Source organism: Oculina patagonica, chromosome 1 (genome assembly GCF_052425735.1).
Source record: "Oculina patagonica isolate OP01 chromosome 1, crgOcupat, whole genome shotgun sequence".
In the NCBI taxonomy this organism is placed as follows: domain Eukaryota; kingdom Metazoa; phylum Cnidaria; class Anthozoa; order Scleractinia; family Oculinidae; genus Oculina; species Oculina patagonica.
Genome location: NC_135758.1, coordinates 11,333,473 through 11,361,062, shown reverse-complemented (window position 1 = coordinate 11,361,062; position 27,590 = coordinate 11,333,473). Strand labels below are relative to the sequence as shown.

The 27,590-nt window shown below is 36.5% G+C and overlaps 3 protein-coding genes and 1 pseudogene across 3 annotated transcripts; all 4 read left to right on the top strand.

Moving 5' to 3' along the window:
• Positions 1–4,383: 4,383 nt before the first annotated feature.
• Positions 4,384–5,455, top strand: LOC144636591 (adenosine receptor A2b-like). The gene has a single exon (XM_078495809.1). The coding sequence runs from the start codon at positions 4,384–4,386 to the stop codon at positions 5,317–5,319; it is 936 nt and encodes a 311-aa protein (XP_078351935.1). The 3' UTR covers positions 5,320–5,455.
• Positions 5,456–5,527: 72 nt separating this feature from the next.
• On the top strand, positions 5,528–6,456 carry LOC144636586 (uncharacterized; annotated as a pseudogene).
• A 2,394-nt stretch (positions 6,457–8,850) lies between these two features.
• LOC144636575 (beta-2 adrenergic receptor-like) lies at positions 8,851–9,826 on the top strand. Its single transcript, XM_078495806.1, has one exon. It carries the CDS (start codon positions 8,851–8,853, stop codon positions 9,772–9,774), a length of 924 nt encoding a protein of 307 aa, XP_078351932.1. The 3' UTR covers positions 9,775–9,826.
• A 7,726-nt stretch (positions 9,827–17,552) lies between these two features.
• Positions 17,553–19,319, top strand: LOC144656462 (beta-2 adrenergic receptor-like). Its single transcript, XM_078516682.1, has one exon. It carries the CDS (start codon positions 17,578–17,580, stop codon positions 18,508–18,510), a length of 933 nt encoding a protein of 310 aa, XP_078372808.1. The 5' UTR covers positions 17,553–17,577; the 3' UTR covers positions 18,511–19,319.
• The last annotated feature ends 8,271 nt before the right edge of the window (positions 19,320–27,590 follow it).

Genomic DNA, 27,590 nt, shown 5'->3' with positions numbered 1-27,590 from the left:
TATAAAGTGCAGTCAGGGATATTGCCAACTCGCTTGCCCCAGCTTTAAGAGCCTTAGAGGGAATGCCATCCCAGCCGTCACTCTTTCCAGTATTGATAGTATGTAGTGCTTTCTCCACCTCAGCTTTGTTTAATCTCTGAAAATGGAAGTTGTCTTGACTAGTCGAGTTCTCCATGATACTCTTTACACTGGCGTGTGTAGCATATGTTGTATCAGTGGTATCATCTGCGTTTCCTATCCCCTGAGCAATATTCGCAAAGTAGTCACACAGGTGATTTGCAATCTTGAATTGATCATGGCATAAGATTCCATCAATATTTAGACTCAGGTCGGTGTTGTTGTTCTTTTTCTTTGCACCCAAGAAAGGCATGAAAGTTTTGTAGAACTGACTAGGCTTCGATTTTAGCAGATTTGATTGCGTTTTCCAGTATTCTCTTATCGCCTTTCTTCTGAGTCTAGTAGCCTCGTTCCTCAGTTTACGTTTGTTTTCCCAGTTCTCTTTTGTTTGTTCCCTCTGATATTTTCTTGCGGCTCTTCTTTTAGCTCTAATGGCATTCTTCCATTCCTTTGACATATAAAGGACATCCTGAGGCCTGACTCTCATTTTCTTTTCTGGTAGATGTTTGTTCACAATACTAGATAAAAGTGACACCCAGAAACCTGTTTGTTCATCAACTGTGTCAAAGATTTCGCCAACATGCCAGGGAGCTTGGCTGAGATCATCCTTGTACTGCTTCTCATCAAAGTCTTTTGTAGACCTGAATTTGATGACTCTTCCTCTCTGAGGTTTGGCTTTCTCCTTTATAAACCCATATATAAGTGCATGATCGCTTATTTCAGGATTGTACACCCCACAGTTACCAAATAGTTCTGGTTGGTTCGTGAGAATAACATCAATTAGATTCTGTGTGGTAAGTGTTCCTAGCGTTTGTATTCTAGTAGGTGAAGTTATTAGGCAGTCAAATCCCTGTTCAACTTCAAGATCAAGCAGAATTTTTCCTTCTCTTCCCTCAGGCTTCAGTCTGTTCAGATTTAGATCACCAATTATGATAACAAATTGATGATGGAGTACAGCCCAGTTAGAAATGTGACTCATTTCCTCTTCTAGAAGTAGTTGGTAGCTTCCAGTAACTTTCTTAGGTGGCCTGTAGATTGCAAGAAGTACTTACTACCTTTCTTGATTTTAGGCCAATTTCTAGGGCCAGTGGCTCAATTGATTTGTACCTCCTGTTTATTGCTATTCTTTTTGACTGTATCTTGGATGAAACAAATGCGAGGATGCCGCCACCACCTTGTTACCACTTGCAAGTTATATTGTCCTTGTTACCACTTGCAAGTTATATTGACCTTGTTACCACTTGCAAGTTATATTGATTTTATTCTCCACATGGCTAGTTTGATAGGTTTTTTGTTACCACACAGATAGTTTTGTTATGAAACATTTTCTTTTCAACAAAAGTCAAGTTTTATAAAAAAAAATTAAGGTTCCCAATCTCCAAATGAGTTGGCAATTAAAACATTATTTTAATTATAACAGAGTTTTTCTAATTAAACTACATATTTGATTTGAAAAATAATTTGAAAAAGTAATAACCACCATTGCAACCTTTGGCAGCTTGCTTTATCTTTTGTACGTGTTCCTGCTTCTTATCTATTGGAGACATAAAATTGACCAACCACTGGGCTACCCCTAACACTTTTATAGCTACGACAGAAAGTTTGTCTCACACCGAAAAGTCAACGTTGAATTTATTTCATTGGACTCAACATGAACGCCAACTTTTGCGATAAGAAATTAGAGGAATTGACTTTAGTTGTTCAATCTCAACCGCCTTTAGTTTTATTTATTTCTGTGGTTAACTTGTTTTTCTCTCCCGTGACAATCTTTGGAAATCTTCTTGTGATACACGCCTTGTGGAAAGCCTCGTCGATACCGACTAATTTAAAGAAGTTATTCCTGAATCTCGCCCTAACGGACCTTGCCATTGGATTGTTCATTCAATCAATGTCGGCTGTTATTCTGGCAGTAGTTTTGAGTATGATAAGGAATGGCAACTACGACTTTGATTATTTCTGCCCATATGTTGTTTCAGCGGACATGTACCCTACTTACATCCTTGCTGCAGCATCGTTTTTCACGGTTGCTGCCATCGCTATGGACAGACTGCTTGCCCTGTACTTACACCTGAGGTATAACCAGCTAGTAACAGAGAAACGTGTTGGCATTGGTCTGGTACTTTTATGGCTTGCTAGTGGACTTGCAACATTTAAATTTCTGACACTCCCAAGTCATAATGAGATGGTAGCTGTAGCTGTTAAAACTGGAGGACTTGCTCTGATAACTGTGGCATACATTCGCATTTACAAAGTTGTACGACATCATCAAAATCAGATACATTGCCAAAACCAGATTCAAAATAATGAGGCAATGAAAGCCGCGGGGGAAAAGAAGTCGGCTTTAAGTGCATTTTACGTTTATATGATTTCGCTTGCTTGTTACGTTCCACATCTGTTTGCTCGTATTTTTATTACATTTGATATATTGGAAATGCCGACTTTGGTAGCTTACTATGCCTCGAGTGTTTTGATTTTCTTTAACTCCACTTTAAACCCGTTTATTTACTGTTGGAGATATCGCGAGATTCGTAATATCGTGAAAAACACTGTAAAGAAAATTTTTATTAAGAACAATACTGCATGATAAAGATAACCATGCATGCTAAGTGAAATTAAGTTCTTCAGGCGTTCCTGCATTCGGTTAATTCTGAGAGTCATGTTTAAATAAAATATTGAAATTTATCGTCAAATAATTAGTTGAAAGTAACGTTTCTTTATCGAAATAATTTCACTACCCGTTGTAGTTGATATAGGCGTCTGGTAACGAAGTAATTAACCAAATCGCTTTAAAACAAAATTGTGATAGTGAGATGACAAATAGCAGCTATTGCGAGTATCTGTCACTAAAAAGAGCTTAACGTTGTAGGGAAATATATGAATTCGAAGAAATAACTACTTATGTATTACTTGGCCTGTTTAAAACATAGGTTTATTGGATAGTATATGGGGTCATATCACTGTGATAAGCTCGAAATGAAATATACGTGAACAGTAAAGTTAAAGACATCAATTGACAATACTTAGAGGGTGGTAAAACCCAATCGATTTGCTATATATTCTATTGTAAACCTTTCCTATCAATAAAATATCTTTTTATTACATGCCGATGTGAGCACGTCTTTGGCTATTCCTTCGAGGTGGGTTTTTGGTTATCTAAAAAAACTCGTCCTGATATTTAGAACTTTCTAGAAAAAGGGGGACAAAAACTGCACCGAGAGGAGTAATAGCTACGAACCAAACGTTAATTTTGCACTGTGTGGCAACTTTGGCAAAAAAACTAATTTGAACTGCGATCAAGCTGTTGTGCTATAATTGCGGTTATTTTTTAATAAAACCAACTATTTGAATCACCATCCAACAACAATACCCAGGTGAAATGTCAATCCTCGTCGCTATAAATGTTCCTTCTTAGCCACCTCACCCGGACCTCTAAGCCCGTACCAAAAAAATGACACACATGAATGTGTTTAAACCTCTAAGGAGCACTTACAACGGAGGCAGTATTCATCTTTACTGTCACAAAAAAATTTGGACCACCTATTTGGGACTAGCTTGGGCTATAAACAAATACATCATTTCAAAAATCGCTATAGCGTCACATTTAGTTTACGTCATGAAAGATAATTTGCTGCTGTTATTACAGTTCTTAGTGGTTTGATATACCAGCGAATCAAAACTGGATAATTCTGCATTGTTTAAACAGATGTGTTGACCCTTTAACCTCGTTCTCATACTTTTTTAACAGAAGAATATATTATCGCACGCTTATTTCTTTTTTAGCCGCTTTTATGTCATTCGCCTCAAAAAGTACCTCCTCTTCTTAAAAATATTTCAAATGATCCTACCAATGATCTTACTAATAATCTTACCAATAATCATCACCCTTTTATCAATTATCTACGGCCATACGTATTTTCTTCTGTGGTTAACGGAGAATTGTTCTCTTACTGGGAGGTAAAAAATGTAAATGCATCGAGAGAGGATGGCAATAAATATCTCCCTGTGCGCCTGTTAACTTTCAATAGCTCAGTTTAATTTATTTTTTGGCTAATACATATTTCTTTTTCATAATGGACAATGCCTATTCTGAAAGGCTTTCGTACCTCATTTGATTAGTGCCTTACTTAAGAAAGGGACAGAAACGACAAACTTTTATCTTCCAGAACAGCAACATTGTATAAACAGAGGACAATGTTTCAAGAGATCTGATCTCACTGCCAAGACCAATTTGGAATAACACGAATTTTCGGCTGCTTTGTGCAAAAGATGGTCGATGCTTTTTGTCACAAAAAATTGCAGGAATTCTCTGCAACTGTTCCACACCAGCAGGCCTTCATTTTATTCATCTGTGTGCTCAATTTCCTTTTCTGTATGGTCGCAATTCTTGGAAATCTCTTTGTAATTCACGCTTTAGGGAAAGCCTCGTCGATACCAGCTAATTTGAAGAAGTTGTTCTTAAGTCTTGCTTTCACTGACCTTGCGGTGGGATTGTTTGTTCAACCAATGTTCGCTGTTATTCTCGCAGTGATGCTAAACATGGTAGCGAAAGAGAGCCATGACTTTGATAGGTTCTGCCCATCTGCTATTACTATATTAACGGCTTGTTCAGGTTTTGTAGTAGGAACATCGTTTTTTACAACTGCCGCCATCGCTTTGGACAGATATCTTGCTTTGTTTCTCCATTTGAGATATCGAGAGCTTGTAACAGAGAAGCGTGTAAATATTTCTTTGGCGATTTTATGGGTTGCTAGCGTACTTGGAACGTACATCTTTATGGCGCTCCCAAGCCACAATGAGATGGCCGCTGTTGCTTATGAATCTGCGGGACTTCTTGTTATAACTGTAGTATATGTTCGCATTTACAAAGTTGTGCGATACCATCGAAATCAGATACAGAATCGATGTCACATTCTGAATAATGAAACGATAGAGGCTACCAGAGAAAAGAAGTCTGCTTTAAATGCTTTCTACGTTTATATTGTTACCCTAACTTGCTATCTTCCAAATCTGGTTGCTAGCATACTGTTGGAAGTCGATAATACACGAATGTCCACTTTGGTAGCCTATTACGTCTCTATTTTCTTCCTTTTCCTAAATTCCTCTTTAAATCCGCTGGTTTACTGTTGGCGATATCGCGAAGTTCGTAATATCGTGAAAAACACTGTAAATAAAATATTTATTAGCAACCAAACTGCACAATAAAGATAAATAGAAACAGTTAGCTAAGAGAAACTCTTACTTTTGGCATTTGTGACTTTGTATTTTATTTGCATTTTTTTGTTGGTATTTAATTTAAGTGTCCTTGTATAACTTTTTTTCTGCACTTTTAGAATTTTTCTATTTAGACAGATGTAAACAACACCTACGTTGGATGATGTACAATAATAAATAACTATTTTCTCTATATTTCATGTATCTGCAACTTATTTTAATAGCTGGTATGCCCAGGTTACATATGTAAGTAACAGAGGTAAAACCGAAAACCTGCCCCCTTTGCAGATTACTTGAAGAAATTATATGAAATTCATCGTGGAAATTTAACATTGTGTAAGAGTCGGAGAAAGTTTTCGTTGTTATTTGTGCTTTGTGGAAAGCCTCCTCGATACCGGCTAATTTAAAAAAGCTGTTGATAAGTCTGGCTTGCGATGGGAATGTTCATTCAACCAATGTACGCTGTTATCGTCGCAGTGATGCTAAAAATGGTAGCTAACGAAAATTACGACTTTAATCGCCTTTTTCCATTTGTTATTTCTGTAGCTATGGCCAGTACAGCGTTTGTTGTAGGAGCGACGTTCTTTACGATTGCTTCCATAACGCTGGACAGATATCTTGCTTTGATCTTGCATCTACGATATCAAGAGCTTGTCTCTGGTGATTCTATGGGTTTCTAGTGCAATTGGAACAATCATCTTTTTGACACTTCCCAGCCACAATGACATGGTAGGGGTGGCGTTTGGATCTGTGGGACTTGTTCTGATAACTGTAGCATACATTCGTATTTACAAAATTGTTCGATATCATCGAAATCAAATACAAAACCAACGCCAGATTTATAATAATGCGGCTATGGAGGCTTCTAAAGAAAAGAAGTCAGCCTTGAATTGTTTTTACGTCTATGTTATTCTCCTTGTTTGTTATCTTCCAAATTTATTAGCTAGTGTAATACTAGAAGTTGATAATACGCGAATGTCCACATTAGTGGCCTATTTTGCCTCAATTTCCTTTCTTTACCTAAGTTCCTCTTTAAAACCGCTGGTTTACTCTTGGCGATATCGAGAGGTTCGACACATCGTGAAAAACAAACTGAAAAAAGTATTCATTAAAAACCAAGGGTCATGATCTAGGAACAATAACTTCAAAGCGGTTACAGCCTAATACAACGTTATACAAATTACTTAAAGTAGAAATACTAATCTACACATCAAGGTGATATTGAACTAGTACGAGGATATCAGTATTAGTTATAGACCGAGACCAAGACTTGGTCCGTTAGCTTGCAAAACAGAACGAGGCTATTATTACCCCAGGAATAAGGCCCGAGACAGCTAGCCAGTAAATGTTAATTATATTGGATTTGCAATTGATCATTTTCAGAGACGTTCAAAGCATATTTATCGGTAATTTAGTAATCATCGATGGCAAGACTGGCAAGGGAAAAATAGGAATCTATTTTGCTAAAGAAATTACCGATAAACTCGATCAAAAAAAAAAAAAAAAAATAAGGATAAAGAGGTGAAAGGGATGCTTTAAGTAAAGCCTATTTCACAAAAAAATATTGTAAGCAATGTACAATGAATACCTGCGTGGGGGCACTCGTCACTGAATAGTACATTGCTGAGAGCTGGATTAAAGATTTAAGCCACCATGAAGCTGCTGTCGCTCTTATTTGATTTTAAATTGAGACTTTGCACTATACAGATTCTAAGAAACACAGCGATTCAACATAAATTATATATCGCGCAACAGCTTAAATCGAATATCTCTGTCTTCTAGTCTTTTTAGACTTGCGTTATCTAATAAAACAAGAATATTTAAATCTAAAAATTCATTTCTAAAGCAGAAAAACAATTCTTATCTTTTGTTATTTGTATAGTATTTATTATCAGTTTGCTAAAGTTTAGGATCCCAACAATATTGGCATCGAAGAGTTTAATTTAAAACTCTCTGGACGATTACGAAGAGATGTGTTAAATGTAATTAAATTTTACCGTATCAAGTCAGTTCACTGGCATATTTTTCAAATCGTTTGAGATCCCATCTAAAACAAACATCTTTAACAGATACTTTCTAAAATTGCAAAGTTTTTTTGTTTCGTATATAGGGAAAAATGGTTGGTGTACAAATTTATATTCTATTAAAATAGAATATAAATTTGTCTTGCCCAAGATAAATTGTTGGATTGATTTCTTTGCCGGGTAATGGACCAGGATATACTCAAGGCTTTCTTTGCAGCAAATTCTCACAAGAACACACTTTTTGTGCAAATATGCGGCGGGCGGTTTGTCATGTGTTCAACAAGGGGGCTAGTAAAACGCTAGTTAACTATTAGGCAAATGACAACATGTTTACAAGTGACAACTTTTCAGATATTTTTTAGATGTGGGGAAAGAATAAAAAAGCAGCCTCCCTTACAAGATGATATATAAGATAAAAATACTATCAGTATACGGGCTGGGCACAAAATCCTATAAGGGATACAGGGTCACCAGCGGTGATTCTTAATATGGTAGCATGTGATAACTTTGAATGGTTCTGCCTATTCGAAAAAGCATTGCAATTCACACATTTCTTGCAGGAGCATCGTTGTTTTCACGATTGCTGGCACCACTATGAACAGACATATTTTGTCGTTTTCCCACATCTAAGAAAACAAGACCTTATCATTGAGAAACTTGTTGGTGTTAGTCGACGTTTTTAAGGCTAGGTTATTGTACTCGCAACATTCTTATTTGATTCACTTCCGTTTACGGGAAAATATATTTAGATGTTTGATGGCACTGTAATGGTGAACTTTGAGTTATCTTATTTTATGACATCATTCGCTAAAAAAATAAAATTGTATTACGAATGACTCAAAAAGAAGATGATGTTATATATAAATCATCACTCCCTCATTAAATATTCCCCACCATCTATCTATTTCTTCTGTGCTTGACGGTGAATTATTTTTGTGAAATAAAATAGAATTAATAATAAAATTTGTGAGATAAAATTAGAAATAACGAGCACTAGAGCTTTTGTCAGATACTTATCTTCGTGATGAATTAAAAGAGGCAAAATAATTAAATGCCTCAACGAAAGAAAGATGCAATTAAATAATCCTCTTTGCGGAAATAAATGTTCAATAGTCCGATTTAAATTTATTTTAGGTAATTATTAAACCTTTTTCATGAAGAGTTATCTCGATTCTAAAGAGGCATTCAAAACTTAAACACCCCACCTGAACAAATATTTCCCTCGTTTGATTAGTGGATGACATCGAAGAAAGCTTAGTAAACAACTCACTTTAATCATCCAATTTAGTGGCTCTCTGCAAACGATTTCACAGCTTGGTTTTTTTACTACTGGTCAATCTCTTTTTATCCCCCACTACAAAATTAAAACTGACCAATCGGTAAATCTCTCCTCAGTTACCGCTTGTCTTCCACAGGACGAAGATTAAGAGTTGTGATTAACCACCGACTACAAAGACCATCTTGGAATAACTTGAACTTCGGCTGTTTTACGCTAAAGATGATCGATGCATTTTGTCGCAAGAAATTGCAGGAATTCTCTGCAACTGTTCGGTATCAGCAAACCTTCATGTTATTCATCTGTTTGCTCAATTTCCTTTTCTCCATTGTGGCAACTGTCGGAAATCTCTTTGTAATTCACGCCTTATGGAAAGCCTCGTCGATACCAGCTAACGTGAAGAAGTTGTTCTTAAGTCTTGCTTTCGCTGATCTTGCGATGGGATTGTTTGTTCAACCAATGTTCGCTGTTATTCTCGCAGTGATGCTGAACATGGCAGCGAATGAAAGCTATGACTTTGATGGATTCTGTCCATTTGTTCTTACTTTAGCTATGTCATGCTCGGGTTTTGTAGTAGGAACATCACTTTTTACAATTGCTGCCATCGCAGTGGACAGATACTTTGCTTTGTTTTTGCATTTGCGATACCAAGAGCTTGTCACAGAGAACCGTGTTTATATTGCTTTGGTAATTTTATGGGTTAGTAGTGGACTTGGAACATTCATCTTCATGGCACTTCCCAGCAATAATGACATGGTAGCGGTAGCTTTTCAATCTACGACACTTGTTGTGTTAACGGTGGCATACATTCGAATTTACAATGTGGCCAGATATCATCAAAATCAGATACAGGACCAACGCCACACTCCAAATAATCAAGTAGTGGAGGTCATCAGAGTAAAGAAAACAGCTTTAAACGCCTTTTACGTCTATTTAATCTCTTTTGCTTGTTATCTTCCAAATGTATTAGCCGGCATAATGTTGGAAGTCGATAATACACGAATGTCCACTTTAGTAGCCTATTATCTCTCTAGTTTTTTCCTCTTCCTAAATTCCTCTTTAAATCCCTTAGTTTACTGTTGGCGATATCGCGAGGTTCGCAACATCGTGAAAAACACTGTAAATAAAATATTTGGTACCAATTGAATGGCATAATGAGGATGAAAAAATGTTGTTTTCTGGCAGAAAGTATTTGTGGAAACAGTTGGCAACGAAAACCTCTTGCTTTTGACATTGGTGATAATTTTATTGAGTTTTCTTTTTTTTAGTTACTTAAAGTGTCTGTGTATGCTGATAGAAAATAAAAAGTGGACGTTAAAAGCTTTACTGCGTTAGGTGGTGTTCAATAACAAAAAAACACTTTTCTGTATTCTATGTATCTAAATGTTTTTAGTTGTTTTCATAACCAGACTGCATTATTTAATACAATAAGATACCAAAGGTACAAAGATGTTAGATTTAGATATCAATAAACTACAAAATGATACCAATTGCTTCGAGATGTCATTTTCAACCCACCTGCATTTCCAATGCACTTCTGTCGATATTTTCCTAGCCAGTGCATAGGAAAATCCAAGTTAATCCGCCTACTGTTCATGACTAACCAACCAGCTGACTGACCGACTGTCTGTCTGAGTGACTGACTGTTCATGACTAACCAACCAACTGACTGATCGACTGTCTGTCTGAGTGACTGACTGACTGACTGACTGATCATGACTTACTTAGTAACTTAGAAACTAGTAAACAAACTACAACATCAAAAGAATAAAACTAAAGAAACAAAAGCTGCAGTACAATGATACTGTGTATTACATTTGTCAAAAACTATGGTGAGATATTTAAGTTTTGAAATCTTTAAGCTATGATTATTTGGGATCATGATGACCCTAAAGGTTTTTAACTCGGAAAATTCCGAGTTTTGGTGAGTGGGCCCGATTTCACTCCTTCCCTCCTTCACTCCTTCCCTCCTTCCCTCCTTCACTCGATTCCTGTAAACATTTTAATTGAATTAATTAATTAATATCAAATTGAATTAATCAATTAATCTTGTGAAGCGGGTAGGGGGTTGGCTAAAATGCGAACTTTATCCGTGTTACTTTATATGAAGTACACAAAGGCTATATATTTTCACCAAATTTTACTGAGAACTGGTTAAAATTGAACAAAATTTGGGGTTCGATTTATCGCCGAGTATTTCCGAAAAAAATTAGATGGTACTAGAAAAGAGTTTAATTTGAATGAAATATTCATCTATAAGCCGAGCGGTCATCAACAAACGAAAATTAACAAGCGTTTGTATTTATTCTTGGTAATTACCTTTTATTTTAGTGGCGGCTCCTTAAAAGCCATTTGGTTTAATGAGGAAGCAACGTTAGGAATGAAGTTTTTATTCGTCTTTTCTTTGCTATTTAGGCTGGAACTCGTCCTCCATCAGCTCGCACTGGAATATTATTTGTTTTGTTTGCGTATGAGATCGTCTTTTGAACTGACGAGGGAATTCGAAATCCCGCATGTCGTAAACAATGTCCTCGCAATCTCTTCTACAATAATTATTTCTGCCCGAGACTGTTTCTGTTCCTTTCCTTCTGTTCCTTTCTTTAAGTTTAGTTAATTTGCAGAGTCACTGCTAACGTGACTTTTCAAGAGAAGAAGGTAGTCCAGTCAATATAAGCCATTTCGTTGTCTAACCCAAAACAAATTGCAACAAAAATAAAACATGCCTTATTCGACTTTGCATATATTGAGGAATAACATACTAAAAGTCACCGTGAATCGGAGTATTGGAACCTTGTCTTTTTTTGCGATACTTGAACTACAATGAAAGATGAGAAATTTAATTAATGCATAACTAATGTGATTTTTATAAGAGACATTGAAGGGTCCTTATCGAAAGAAATAATTAAGCTAGCAAAACCAAACAACGACAAGCCAACAAATCAGTTTACAACAAATGTAGCAGTTATTACTTATCCTATTTATTGCGTGAAATGACATTACTATTCTGCCCTTTTTGGTACCTTAGAGAACGTACTACCAGCGGCCGGATTCTGGCATAGATGCAAGTATAGTAACAACGTTCGCTAATCGGATATTTCATTAAAAAAGCTGAGTTTTCTTCAAAAATTAAAGATACTGAAAACTGATAAAGTATAATTATACCTTTTTGATAAAAGAATAAACGCTGGTCAAAAAAGTTACCGTCTGATAACTAGAATTGCGGCAAACAATTATGGCGAGAATCTTGGATGAAACCCTTAACATAATCTGTCAGAAAACGTAATGCGTGAATTTGCTCCCCCAAAACCCTCTCTGCTTATTGGAAGGTGCCTATAATTCCAAGAATCAACACTGATTGATCTTTGCAAAAGTCCCCAGAGTGACTGAGCCGTCACAGACGCCGGGGACACAACGTTAACCCCGGCGTAGCTATGGGCACGCCTCCATCTCTGCACTTAATTCTTTTACAAAAGGATAAACAAATTCTTTCAGGAGTAGCAGAATGATTTTGGACAAAAGAAAAAGGGTTAAAACATTCCACTGCTGTACTTGATGATAGACCCTCAGGCTGTGCAACGAATAGGCATTATATCCCAACGTGTGGGTAGCATGCTGGGTAAAACTTTGCTGTGAAAGTGCCTCACTTGAAGGACATCCAGCTTTTCTCCAGGTTTATCATTTTAGAGACAGAACAGGGAGCCAATCTCCTGCTGTAATAACGGCAACCCTAGTGCCGTGTTGGTAGATAAATACTTCAAAATATTTCCTGAAAAATGCCCCAGAGTCGAGTTTCTTCAAGGAAACAGATATTTGAATGCCAATGCCAATATTTACTTTGTGAGTTAATTTATATGCTGGTTCAGTCAGATCATAATTTATGTCCACTGCTCTTGAACAGAGTAAAAGGAGGAATGTATAATCTCCAACTATTACAGTGTTGCATCTTGTGACAACTGTATTTTGTATCAAAAGGACTTCGGCATTACCCTACGCATGTAATGCGTCATTACTATGCCGTTTAAAGTGCAGAGGTAGTAGCGCGACGAACCTTATCTTGTTTCACATTTTGGAAAGGAAATCTTCCTTTATAACATACACTCTTTCCCGAGTGAATCTAACATCATGCATCGCTTATCCCACATCTGACCCTTTCATCGTAAGTCATATTTGGTGGCTGGTCTTCTTCGATAACCATCCAAAAATACAGTGGCAGAGCCATATTTTTTGAAACATATGTAAAGTAAGGACTGGAAATAACGTCATACATACAGTGTCCTAATTGCACATGGCTTATGTCCTGCCGAGAATGAAGCTAGAGTTTGGCCGTCGGAGTTTTTCGTTTTTAGGAGCGTCAGTTTTTAATTGTTTACCGTCGGACATGAAAAAATTGAACTCTAGACTTCTTTTTAAACAAAAAGTTATAGAACATTTTTATTTGTAATTTTTATTCATAAGTTTTTATTTGTTTTCAACCGTTGTCTTTTTAACATTTCTAAACTTTTTTTAAACTTTGTAAGTCATCTTTTTAATTTTTAATATCTTACAGGACCCCTAAGATAACAGTATTCCAAAGTACTGATGGGTTAATCCTGTTAAGATATTTGTTTTATTTTTTAAAAAGGATTGTAAAACACTTTCGTGGCTGGTCTGACACGCATGTTTCGTCTCCGCCAAGAGACTCATCAGAGACCTTTCAGTGAAAGCTAACTCGTCGAACATCGCGTTCAAAGTCTCGCAGCGTCGAAATGATGGTGCAATCTGGCCTTACATCGCGTAAGCATTCCCAATTGCGTAACGTGTAAATTGTTAATGAATACTTTCGTGGCTGGTCTTAAAACAGCGAGAAAAAGGCGTGTCTGTTGATGAGTTAATGCTTTCTACCGCAGTGGTTGAACAACTGTGACGATTGGCGTACAAAACTGTATAGCATTTGACGTGGCTGTATACAAATGCTAATATTGAGTGGATAGAGTGATACCATACTTGTCCCTGGCTGCCTGCCCTTTTAAACTCTTCAGTTATTTCAGGCCACCAGACCCTTAATTATTTATTAATACCATATATATGTCTTTTCCTTTTGTAAATATTTAGGGTGAATAAAGTTGTTGTTGTTGTTTGAATTCAAAGTTTGAATTCATGTTTATCAAGTCATTTGCAGGTTGTTACCAAACTTTTTCCAAATGTTTAAACCCTTTTTCTTTTGTCCAAAATCATTCTGCTTCTCCTGAAAGAATTTGTTTATCCTTTTGTAAAAGAATTAAGTGCAGAGATGGAGGCGTGCCTATAGTTACACCGGGGTTGTGTCCCAGGCGTCTGTGACGGCTCAGTCACTCGGGAGACTTTTGCAAAGATCAATCAGTGCTGATTCTTGGAATTATAGGCACCTTCGAATAAGCAGAAAGGGTTTTGGGGGAGCAAATTCACGCATTACGTTTTCTGACAGATTATGTTAAGGGTTTCATCCAAGACTCCCGCCATAATTGTTTGCCGCAATTCTAGTTATCAGACGGTAAATTTTTTGACCAGCGTTTATTCTTTCATCAAAAAGGTATAATTATACTTTATCAGTTTTCAGTATCTTTAATTTTTGAAGAAAACTCAGCTTTTTTAATGAAATATCCGATTAGCGAACGTTGTTACTATACTTGAATCTATGCCAGAATCCGGCAGCTGGTAGTACGTTCTCTAAGGTACCAAAAAGGGCAGAATAGTAATGTCATTTCACGCAATAAATAGGATAAGTAATAACTGCTACATTTGTTGTAAACTGATTTGTTGGCTTGTCGTTGTTTGGTTTTGCTAGCTTGATTATTTCTGTCGATAAGGACCCTTCAATGTTACTTGTAAAAATCACATTAGTTATGCATAAATTAAATTTCTCATCTTTCATTGTAGTTCAAATATCGCAAAAAAAGACAAGGTTCCAATACTCCGATTCACGGTGACTTTTAGTATGTTATTCCTCAATATATGCAAAGTCGAATAAGGCATGTTTTATTTTTGTTGCAATTTGTTTTGGGTGTAATTCTAAGTTGACTGGACTAAGGGTCAAGAAGGAATCGATCTATTTGACTAGTTGTCGCGATACCAGAAACTGGCCAATCAGAAGCGGTCGTTTTCACGCGCTTGGTAAACATTGTAACACGATCTGACAGAAATCGGCTGCATGTAATATTTTTGTTCAAAAGCGAAAACTTAAAAATACCACGACTTCTCTGCTAAAAGAAACCACTTCAGAAGAGTTTGATTGGATTGAGGATACTCGACAAATACTGGTAACAGCACATGTTTCGTTTTGGTGACATTTAAAGTTCACCCGCTTGACCTGCTTGATCTTTTCGCTGGCGAATTGCGACGAACTGAAGATTCACTGAATCATCAGGAATCATCCCGTATTCTCTGGCAATTTTGCAGTTGTTCTGAACTGTTTCTACCTCGGCAACAACTTTCAACTTGAACGTTTCGTTGTTATAAAACCAGTAGCTTTTGACATGATGATCGATAACTGCTTAATTCTTCTGAAGAATGCGTGATTGTTTGAGATGGGATTCTGAACTCAGGTGAATGGTTTGTCACGCTTGTGTACGGTTCTATTCAGTAAATTCATTCTTTGTCAGTGATTTGTTGTTTTTCAATTACATAGTTGTAATTTAACGATATGTTGATTCGCTGCATGTGGACTGTTTTATAGCTTGAAGCAAAAATTGGGTCTAGCTTATAGCTGAGTGATTTGGGTTTATTTTTTGTCAGTTTAACTGGTTCCAAAAACTAAAAGTCTTGGGTTTCGGCTAATAGCCGAATAAATACAGTACATGCATGCTTAACTACCAGCCGAAATATTGTATTAATGTCAGTTTTCTTGAAATAGACCAAAACTTATTTTTTCTAATGATATTATTATTTTGCCTAATCTTCAAAAACAAAAAGGAAAAATAAAAAGAAAGAAAACAATTTGCAACCGATGGGAACTCTATCACTTGCCCTTTCGGCCTGCTCTCGATGAGCAGCTAGATGACAATGAAACTAAGTGAAGTGAACTGAATTGTGGAAAGTTAAACATCATTTGTTTTAGCAAATCTCTATTTGTCAGTTTGTTGTTTTCGATTCTTGTTTCATAATAAATTTTCCGAGTTTAGTGGCTCGTAGCCACTTTGAACAGTTATTTCTTATAATGTATCCTCTTTATTGAAAAAAATAATTTCTACTAATAAAAACTAAAAACTTATAATCAACTAACAAATAACTTATTGCTGCACTAGTTACACTCAAACAAAAATAAATTGTAACACATTAGAACTAGATGACAGAGCCGATATACCGAACTTAAACGAAGACCTTAAAAAATCTCGCGATGGTCTTTTAACTGAAATGAGACTTACAACGCTCTCATATCCTTTGCGGATAACAAAACCCCAGGGAACGATGGGTTACCAGCAAAATTTTATAATAGATTCTGCCCCCTACTCGGAAAACAGCTGACTCAATGTTTAAACTATTTCTTTGAAAATGGTCAACTGTCGAGTTCCCAATCACAAGCTGTTATCACCTAAATAAAAAAGAAAAACAAGGACAAGCATTTTGTGAAATAATTGGCGACCACTGAATATCTCTCATGTTTGCATACTCAAAATTTGGGTAAAAAACTAAGGCAAGGCGAATCTGCAAAGTATTACCCGCTATCATTTACTCGGATCAATGTGCATATGTTAAGGACAGATTGATATCAGACGCTTTTCGCACCGCAGATGACGTTATGTGGTACACGGAAATGAATAAGCTTCCTGACTGGTTAGTTGTTATTGATTGTGAAAAGGCTTTTGACTCGGTCGGAATGTGGAATTTTTAATTAAGGCATTAGAAGTCTTCAACTTTGGCCAGACCTTTTACAAATGAATAAAGAGCTTTTATAAATGCGCAGAAAGCTGTGTTATAAACAATGGATTCACTTCACACTATTTTGATTTTCAGCGAGGAGTACGACAGGGAGATCCACTCTTCCCTTACCTTTTTATTGTTTTGGAAGTACTTTCGATATCGATACGAAAATATGCGAAAATTAAATAAATGGTGGTAGACGAGAGAAAAATTAAAATCACTAGCTTTGCCGATGAGGTTACGACATTTTTAAACGACGACCCTAAAGGAGGCTTCGCATTTTATTCTGACGACAGTGGACAAATTTGGAATTACAAAGTATAAAAATTTGTCAAAGGAATCCCTAAGAAGTATGCCACTTTCTGTTCTTTTTTAAGTTTACACATGATTTGAGTTTCAGTATACGGGTAAAGATGAAGAAATTTCGTATTCTTAACAATATTATTTCACTGTTGTTTTTCATTGTGCCAAATTCATTCATTTGTACAACTGTGCTCCTTTCTCGGTCAATATGGAAATTTTCTACAACTCTTAAAAATATACGTATTAAAAGTTTTAATTAAACACTCCCTTGGCAATTTCAAAGAGATTGATTACACGCAATCAAATATTTCATCACGTTTGGCGATAATGTTTCTACCTGACTTAAATACTGACCACGTCGAATTCAAAGGTGTTTTGACTACACATATGGAAAACGAAAAAAAAAATGAAACTTTTTTCTTTATAATATTCCGGTCCCCGATTGTGGTTAATGTGCCTGATATAAGGCTGTTGTGGCTTTTATTTATTACTAGATTATATTAAAAAACCTATGAAAACAAAAGTTTTTGTGCTACGTATTATCTTTGAAATGGCGTATCACTAAGCCTATAACTTCTACTACTATAGCAAAGATCATATATCAGCTGGTGATTGCCCACATAAGGTGCAGAATATTAAAAGTACACACAACATTAAAAATACACACACAATATTAAAAGTACACATAAGGTGCAGAATATTAAATGTACAGTTTCTTTAAACCGGGCGTCAGCCTAAAGCCTACATCGAATTTGTTTGTTTAATCTAAACATGGTCGCTGGATTCTGCAGTAAGAAACTGGAGGAATCGATCGTTGTTATTCGGGTTCAACCAGCCATAATTCTATGTATCTGTGTGCTCAACGGGCTTTTTTCGTTTGTGGCAACCTTTGGGAATCTACTCGTTATTCACGCCCTGTGGAAAGCCTCGTCAATAACAGCAACTTTGAAGCAAATGTTCTTGAGTCTTGCCGTCTGCGACTTCGCAATTGGGTTGATAAGCCAACCAATGTTAGCTGTAATTCTTGGAGTGATACTAAATAAGGTACTGAATGGAACCTTTCAATATGATGATTTCTGTCCATATGTTATTACAGCAGTCATGGCCCCTACATTTTTTCTGGTAGGAGTATCGTTTTCCACGGTTGCCGCCATCGCGGTGGACAGACTTCTAGCTGTGTCTATTCACCTAAGATATCAAGAACTCGTCACAGAGAAGCGCGTCCGTATCGGTTTGGTGGCGTTGTGGCTTGTCAGTGCTCTCTTTACAATCGCATTTATGGAACTTCCAAGTCACAATGACTCGGCAGCTGTAACTTTTCAAACAGTTGGATTGGTTTTGATAACCATAGCATATTTTCGTATTTACAAAGTGGTACGATATCATCAGAATCAAATACATGGCCAAAATCAGATTCAAAATGGTCAAGCAATGCACACTGCCAGAGTGAAAAAGTCGGCATTGAATGCTTTCTACGTCTATATTATTTCTCTTGTTTGTTTTACTCCAAATTTAATTGCAGGTATTCTGCTAACAGTTGATAATTCGCGAGTACCCACAATAGTAGCATACAATACTTCTGCATTTTTGATTTTACTTAATTCTTCTTTAAATCCACTTGTCTACTGCTGGCGATATCGAGAGGTACGTAATAACGTGAAAAACACAGTTAAGAAAATATTTACCAACAACCAAATGGCATAATAAGATTATTAACTTATTATGCCAAATTTCGACTAAGTTACATGGTATTTAGCTGCTATAATACTCTTATCAATAATATTTTTACCGCTGGGTTGGAATATTCGTTTTTTCCTCAGTTCGCAAATCTTCCGAGGATCTAGTCAACAATATATCAATTGGTACCTTTACCACTTCAAATTTCAATTAAATAATCATTTGTCTACTTTTGACAGAGATTTTAAATCATTAGAATCCGTATTTTCAACAGTCTTTCCTTTTTTTGGCAGAGTTAAAATTACGAACTTCCTGGCATGTATATGTTGCTTTAATTACTTCTGTTACATCGCGCACGTTTCCGCTACTAGAGAATCTAAAAAGATTACGTTTGAATTTTGAAACACCCTCTTCAGATCTCTTTTGTTTTTTTTTGTTTTTTAATTCTCGTCCAATTGAAAACATTTTAAGAAGGTTTTAAAACTTTGTTTCGAAAAACACGTTGATTGAGACATTTCATAAATGAAACACTCAAGTTTATTATGGCATTTTATGTGATGGCTAGATCTCATGTTGTTCTTTGACGAGTCTCTTTGATGTATTAACCAATGGAAGATCTTGAGCTGGTTTGCAAATGTATAGGTGTAATTTAACTAGAAATGTTGGTCAATTTCCTTTCTAGTGAAGGCTTAAAGACCGAGCCGAAGACTTAGTAAATAAAAGAGGACGGTATTTGCCCACTACAAGCCGAATAGTTGAAGCTACGTCAATATATTTTTAATTTTATTTATTTTTTTAATTGTGGCTACTTTCGAAAATTTGCGGAGAATCAAAGCCCTTTTAAATTCCCGACAACTGCCTGCGACATTCATTTCTAATTTTTATTTGAAATTGAATTAAAATTGCAGGCTTATAAAATAGTTTTTATTTTTATGTTATCTTATTTTTCTAAAAATAAAAAGAAGCAAATCAGCCGCACTAGTAAGTAATCAATGTTGCAAGATTGAATGGGAGGGGGGAGGGGGGGGGGGGGGGGGGGAGGTGCAGAAAAACAATCGTAACAAGCGTAATTGGAGCAAGCCACTCCAAAATCAATGCCGCGTTGTTTAAGTTTATAGATCACAGCTTTAATAATATATTGTGCGAAAATGAATTCCATTTCGCACATGATGGCTTTTTTTAATTAAAATAATTTAAGTCATATACATAAAATAAAACAGAAAAGAAAAAGGTGATTAAAAAAAGTACATTGCGGGAGAACTACTGAATGAATCACTGTTTGACTTCCACTTAAGCATGGTCTTTTTGCTCATAAGGTGGTCAAAATTTTCATAGTTCTATTTCTTTCATCGGCCATAACAAACGATTACTCGTTACATACACATTTTATCAAGGTGTTATTCTTTGCCTTTTTCTAACTTACACTGAATCGGCTAGTGAAACGAAGGAATCAGTAGTTGTTTGGCCCATTCAATCTACAGTTGGTCTAGGTAAGCCCTTTGCTACGTTGAAATGGGAGCAGCTATTCAAAACCTCACAATCAGTTATAAAAAATGATGTTTTGAATTGAAGAGGACCCTAATTTTTACATTTCAGTTTTTAATTAAATGAATCGCTTGCGCAAAAACAGGTTGTGAGTACAGGTGCAGAAGTGTTTTCTTTTAATTTGATTATCGCTTCTTTTGACCATTTGTTTTACGCTAAAGGACTTTCGCGGAGATCCATCTATTGTATTAGAAGACGTATGTAAACCATGCTTGATTCATTTGTCTAAAGCCAATTTTACGCGGACGCGATGCAACAGACGAACAACCGTTTGAGTCGCATATCGAAATCGAGAAATTGTTTACATTTGTCATATTCTGTTAGAAATTTTGGATACCTTTAATTAATTTAATTTTACTTTTTTGTATTATTTCCTTATCTTGATAATTCGATGTTAGCGTTTTTAGTGATGTTGAAATCAATCACTTCGTTATTAAAAAGAAAAAAATGGTGAATGCATTTAATAGGTTCCCCATTTCGTAAATGATTTTCATTTAAACAAACACCTTTCTGTATTGAATAATTTATGGCCGCTTATCTCGATCTAATAACAGAAGTAGGTAAATAATCGTGGAAGTACACTATTTTAACGCTGTTGTTGTTGTTGCCATTAAGGAAAGGAGACTGACATGTTCATCGAAATATGCAATACACGTTTAGACGAACTTGTCAAACTAGCTGAACTTCAAAATCGCTTTCTGATGACTCTTTGTGTATTGAACTTTGTTTTCTGTATTGTGGCCGTTCTTGGAAATCTCCTTGTTATTCGCGCCCTGTGGAAAGCGAGAATGATGACTGCACCTTTAAAAGCGATGTTCCTGAGTCTTGCCTTCTCTGATCTTGCTGTGGGATTATTTGTCCAACCAATGCACGGCGCTATCATCGCAGTTATATTAGATAAGGCTGCGAAAGGAGACTATAACGTTCATTTTCTTTGTCCGACTTTCATAACAATGTATTTGTCCTTTGCATACTTTTTCGCTGGGGCATCATTTTGGTCTATGGTGGCCATTGCGGTCGACAGACTCCTCGCTGTTTCTCTGCACCTACGTTATAATGAATTCGTTACAACGAAACGTGTCATTGTCGTTTTGGTTCTGTTATGGTTAACCAGTGGGCTTACAACATCAGTTTATATTTCTCTTCCAAACTACAACGACATCGTAGCTGTGGTTCTAGAAGTCGGAGGCCTTCTGGTGACCAGCGTCGCATACTATCGGGTTTTCAAGGTTGCGCGACATCACCATAACAAAATACAAAGCCAATGTCAGGTGAACAATGATTTGGAAGCAAGGAAAGTGGTTCAAGTTAAGAGATCAGCTTATAACGCGTTTTTTGTTTACGCTGTGTTTTTAGTGTGCTATATACCGAATATATTTTGTGGGATTTTGCTGACAGCTTCGGACTCTGGTTTGTCCTTTATAACAGCGTTTTATGTCACAATCTTTGTTATTTATCTCAACTCGTCCGTGAATCTCCTTGTCTATTGTTGGAGGTATCGAGAGATTCGTGAAATTGTGAAGAAAACAATGGCGAAAATACTTCGAGTGAATGATAAACATGAAGTGATCGACTTGAGAACGAGGAACTTGATCACCTGCCAAGAACAGAGGACGAGCTTTCAAGTACATGAGGCAATTGACCTTATCAAGAGGGTCTATCAAGGCTAACTAAGAACGATAACAAAAGTTTATTAACCAATTCTGCAATTTTATCTCGGTCGACTCGAGATGCATAAGAGCCACAACAAAGGGGAACCGACCAGCTTACTGTGTAGTGTAATGTATAAGTACACACTGTTTTACATGAAAATGTGGATGATGCAATTATACAGTCTGTAATGGCAGTATTGTGTTCCGAAGTTAAGGTTACCGTATACCTTCAAAGGCCAAGACTGTCCATTTCTATGATTATCTTTGTTATACAGAAATCTTATTAAAATCGAGTAAATAATAACGCAGAAATAGAATGCGGGAAACTTTTAATTAACGGAAGTCGGTGTATACTGTATTTGTTTGAGGCTTGAAAAATTCTCGCGTCGTTTTGTCGAAATAAATTCCGGACCGACAGAGGCGCGTTTAAGACGATTAAGACCTTTACGTAAGAATTTGCAATACCAGAAGTAAAGAGCACTAACAAGATTAAATGCGAATAAAATTCCTGTAAGAATATTCTGTTAGCAGTGTCGTAGCAGGGGTAAAATAAGTGGGGGTCACACGAGCGCCGTAGGCGCGAGCTGCTAGGGGGGTCTAAGGGCATGCCGCCACCCCCCAGAAAATTTTGAAATCTAGAGGCTTGGAAATGCTATTACCAGCGTTCACCAAGAGCTATTTGGGATTTACGCATATCGCGAATTATTTTCTTCCTACACTGTCTCAGCAAACCAATGCACATTGAAGAGAGTATAACACTTGCAAGGTCAAATACAAAATAGAAAACCGACTGTCTCGGCAACAAATGTTTTACTTTTCCGAGTCATCATAGTGAGTTCGAGGTTATTAAACTGTCTGAGATGCCTTAGAGGTAAACGTAGACTTCATCAGCAGGTCGTATTTTGAAAACTTCCCAAAGTTTAGTTAGTTTAAAATGTATATCCGCAGTACAAATATGTGAATTTCATATATTTATTTAGTTTGTTTAGTTAAGTTTTTGGCTGTTAAATATTGTTGTGCATCACCCTAAGTACGTTAAAAAATGAAACGAAGCACAAATGTTATTGTTTCAAACTTCTCGGGAGATAAATTTTATTTTCAACATTTCATACAGGTCTGTTTTTACTTTTTGGGAAAAAAACTGGGGGGACCCTTGCTACGGCACTAGTTAGTCAACGAAAGAGGCTAGTGAAATTAAAAACATACCTGCCGGAGCTTGATATTGCCCCGCTGTAATAAGACGTCAGTTTTGTGTGCAATTATGACACAATGCGATGTCGGTGTGACGTCATCTTATTGATTTTGTCAGCTGAAACTGTCTTTGATCAAAATTGGCATTGCATTCGAATGTGTAATGAACAGCAGCTTGTCTGGGGAGATTAATACGACTACAAACACCTTAGTCGCCATTACCAACGGCAATGACGTCGATATGACGTCTTAAATGTTAGAAATCACCAATTGTATATTCATATTAGATTTTTGTTTAATTCATTACATTCGTGTATCTCGTTAAATAACTAAAACAGGGAAATCAAGTGATGCTTAAAACTAGTTGGTAATGCAAGTAATTATAACAAAAAGAAACATGTATAAAAAAATCTTAAAAAAGGGAGTAAATGAAGAAAAAAAAACATCACTTTCTTATAAAAATGTCACTATATATGTTATATGAGAAATTGCAGTAGGAAATGAAAACAGTCATCTTGAAATTTGACATTTCAAAATTCACATTTCCTTTAGTTAGCATATAGTTAATAAAAAAATCCTTTTAGTTAAATTTTGGGAAAAGTTACGACACTTGGTAATTGCAGCTTGAAAAGTATGGAAATTACACAGCTTCAAATTTAAAGGGGCTTTAAAAGTTCCACATTGGTCTGAATAGGGTAAATTTTTTAAACGCTTCTTTGATCGATAACGTGAATAAATTTATCCCCATTTATCGGGCCATGTCATGTTTGCCTTGGTCAGATTATTTCAAAACGATCTCCGTTTCATTGTCCACCTTCTGAAAATGACAAGTCATTCTTTTCATTTTTTAAAGTCATATACTCTGTGATGGTAATACGTTGATTATGAAAAGGAAATCGGAACCTAAAAATACACGTTTTAACCATTTACCAATATATTCTCTAAACCTTATTGGAGGGCAACTTTTTATTTTAAAGAACAGCTGCGTGTTGTGACATTTCATACTTTTGATTTGTTAGAACTCTTCCTATCTTGTATATCAAGTCCTGAACTGGCCAATAATCAAGCTCCTCTTTCAAATATCAATCCCCCATTATGTAAACAATGATGAATTGAATGGTTGTTTATGATAGCATGACTGACTGTTTGTTTCCCTTTATCAACAGCAAGGTTTGATTAAGTAAACAGAGCTATGAGCAATACATTAAAAGCTGTAATGTTTTAGCTTTAACCAAAGGACAAAAATAATTAATTCTAACTTGAACAGACATGTTTTCTACATTTTGCAATGATAAATTAGAGGAACTAACTGTATTGGTTCAGTTTCAGCCAGTTGCAATTTTATGTATCTGTGTGTTAAACTTGTTGTCTTCCTTCTTGGCGACTGTTGGAAATGTTCTTGTCATTCGCGCCCTGTGGAAAGCATCGTCCATACCTGCTACGCTACGACTGTTGTTTTTAAGTCTTGCTATCTCTGACCTTGCAACTGGAGCTTTTGTTCAACCAGCATTTGCAGTCATTCTTGCAGTGATTCTTCACATAGCAGGGAATGATAACTTTGACTTTGACCATCTCTGCCCACCTGTTACAGCAGCAGTGTTCTGTACATATTTATTCCTGGGAGCGTCGTTTTTCACGATTGCCGCTATCGCTTTGGACAGACATCTAGCCATGTTTCTGCATCTAAGATACCAAGAGCTTGTGACAGAGAAGCGTGTTGCTGTTGGCTTGCTGACTTTATGGCTGACTAGTGGACTTGCCACCTTTGCATTAATGTCGCTTCCCAGCCACAACGACTTAGTAGCGGTGGTTGTTCAAGCTGCTGGGCTCCTCTTAATATCCGTAGCATATATTGCCATTTACAAAGTTGTCAGATATCATCAAAATCAGATACAGTGCCAAACTCAGATCCAAAATGATGGCTCAATGGAGGCTGCAAGAGTAAAGAAGTCGGCTTTGAATGCTTTTTACGTGTACATTGTCTCCCTGGCTTGTTATTTTCCTAGCTTAGTTGTAGGAATTCCGTTTGCACTCGATCATTTGCAATTAGCGTCTTTGATAGCATACTATTTCTCAGCTTTTTTGGTTTTCCTAAATTCATCTTTAAACCCGCTTGTTTACTGTTGGCGATACCGCGAAATTCGTGACATTGTGAAAAGCTCAGTGAAGAAAATATTCAGTAGCATTCATTTGGCATAGAGAAACTACAATATTTCTGACCGACATCTGGTATGAATGCAGTGTCAGTCTATACTGCTCTAAAGCCTGGTAAAAGCTTTTTTACCCGCTACGGTTATTTTCCTAGTTCCTACGAGGATATACAGAAACGACATGTATATGTATTATTCTTTCATAGTGCGAACGCAGCAAAGTCAAGTTTTTTTAAGAAAGCCATACGCTGATACCTAGTGATATGGAACAACAAGGAACAAGCGTATCAAAGTGGCTGCGTTGGTTGACACGGAACTTAAGTCAATGGCCTGCCATGGAAGAATCTCTGCTTTGGGAATTAATTTAGAGAAACATGTTGTTTGCGTTGGTAGGGTAAGAAAGATAAAAGTTGGCGTTTTCAAAACGAACTGAAAGAAGAAGTCCCGAAGCCTATATAACAGTAAGAATACTCGCCATCGTCTTCAATAAGCGAAAGTTGACATAATGTGTATCTTTAGTAGACAGTATAAAGAATTCTAGTTCAAGGCTTACAATTAATTAATGCATTTGTAACCCAAAAATCAAGTAATAACAATTTTCCTTTTTAACAGAAACGGGTGCACGATCGAGTTCTGTCAGTGAATATAACACAATGGGAGAAATGAACAGTTTCCCGAACTGCTAATGAAAATTACCCATTTTTGCGATTTATTATTAAGGGCTGCTAAAATATGATAAAATCCAATTCAATTGTACAGAATTGAATCCATTGTATTGGATTGAATCCTTCCGCGTTGATCATGAAGTCAAAATATATTATTATCAATACAGGCGGCCAAATTGAAATCTGCCCTCTTGAAAACACGCGCTTTGCGGGCCGCAAATGACTCCTAGCGGGCCGTTAATGCATTAGCGGCCCTGCAGCTGATTCGTTCTCGGTTCATCATCCGATTAATTTTAACCAATCAGCGTCGCTGACGCGGGAAAACTCAGGTGCGTACGCGTACAAGCGTACAGCAAGCTTTGAAGTTCAGTCTCGAACAGTTTTTCCGCTGAGGGAATTGTGTTCGGATGGAAACATCAAAGTCCATTGGTTGTAATATTGGGCAAATTGCAGCCAAAAAATCGGATTTAGAAGCAAATGCACAAGGCGAAGAGACAAAGAGTGCCACTTATTGTTGTCTTGCGAGAACGAAACATATCTGCCTCGACCAGTGGAGGCACTAGCCGAAACTTTTCCTTCCCGAGCAAATTCTTGGCGAACAAGCAAGACAGATATTGCGTGCGAACTGGCTTTGTGTACATACTTCGCATGAGAACACACCAAAAGGACTGTAATCAGGCTGGTCGCCGATTGGGCAGAATAATACAAAAGGAATGCAAAAGATTATTCTGCCCAATCAGGAGGCAGTATTCAGAGAGCTTTTTGAACTGGTCTGGTAAGACTATTTCCCCAGGGGCACTTTTCAGTCGCTCCAACTTTTATATGCCGATTTTTTCCCTGCAGTTTCGCGCTATTTTTTACCCGCATTTTCGCGGTTCCCTCGCCCCACTAACTGCCCCTGGGTCTCCGAGGATAAATTGCATCGCGTTCGAATGTGTAATAAACAGCAACTTGTCCGATGAGATTCAGACATCTACAAACACCTTAGTCGTCATTACCAACGACAATAACGTCACTATGACGTCTTAAATGTTAGAATTCACCAATTTGTATATTCATCTTGGATTTTCTTTAATTCATTACATTTGTGTATTTCGTTAATTAACTAAAACAGGGAAATCAGGTGATGTTTAAAACTAGTTAGTAATGCAAGTAATTATAATAAAAAGAAAAAGTGTATAAAACGAAACTTAAAAAAGGGAGTAAACGAAGAGAGAAACTTCACTTCCTAATATATTAAATGAGAAATAACAGTAGCAAATGAAATCATTCATCTTGTCATTTGACATTTCAAAATTCACATTTTATTCTCTAGTTAGTATAGTTAATTAAAAAAAATCTTTTCAGTTACAATTTGGTGATTGCAGCTTGAATAGTTTGGAAATTACACAGCTTTAAATTTAGAGCAGGCCTTAAATGTATCACGCCGGTGTGTAGGGTAAATTGCAAGAACGCTTTTGATGGATAACGTGAATAAATTTATCCCCATTGGGCCATGACATGTTTACCTCGGCCAGATTGTCTAAAACGATCTTCGTTTCAAAATGATAAGTCCTTTTTTCGTTTTTTTAAAGTATACTCCGTGGTGGGTGATACGCTGATTAACAAAAGGAAATCGGAACCTAAAAACACAATTTTAACCATTTACAAATATATTCTCTAAACCCTATTGAAGGGCAACTTTTTATCTTCAACAACAGCTGCGTATTGTGACATTTGATGAAATCGATTTGTCACAACTCTTCTTATCTTTAATATCAAATCCTGAACTGGCCAATGATCAAGCTCCTCTTTCAAATGTCAATCCCCCATTATGTAAACAAGGATGAAATGAGCGGTTGTTTTTGAAAGCATGACTGACTGTTTGTTTCCCCTTTATCAGCAGTAAGGTTTGATTGAGTAAA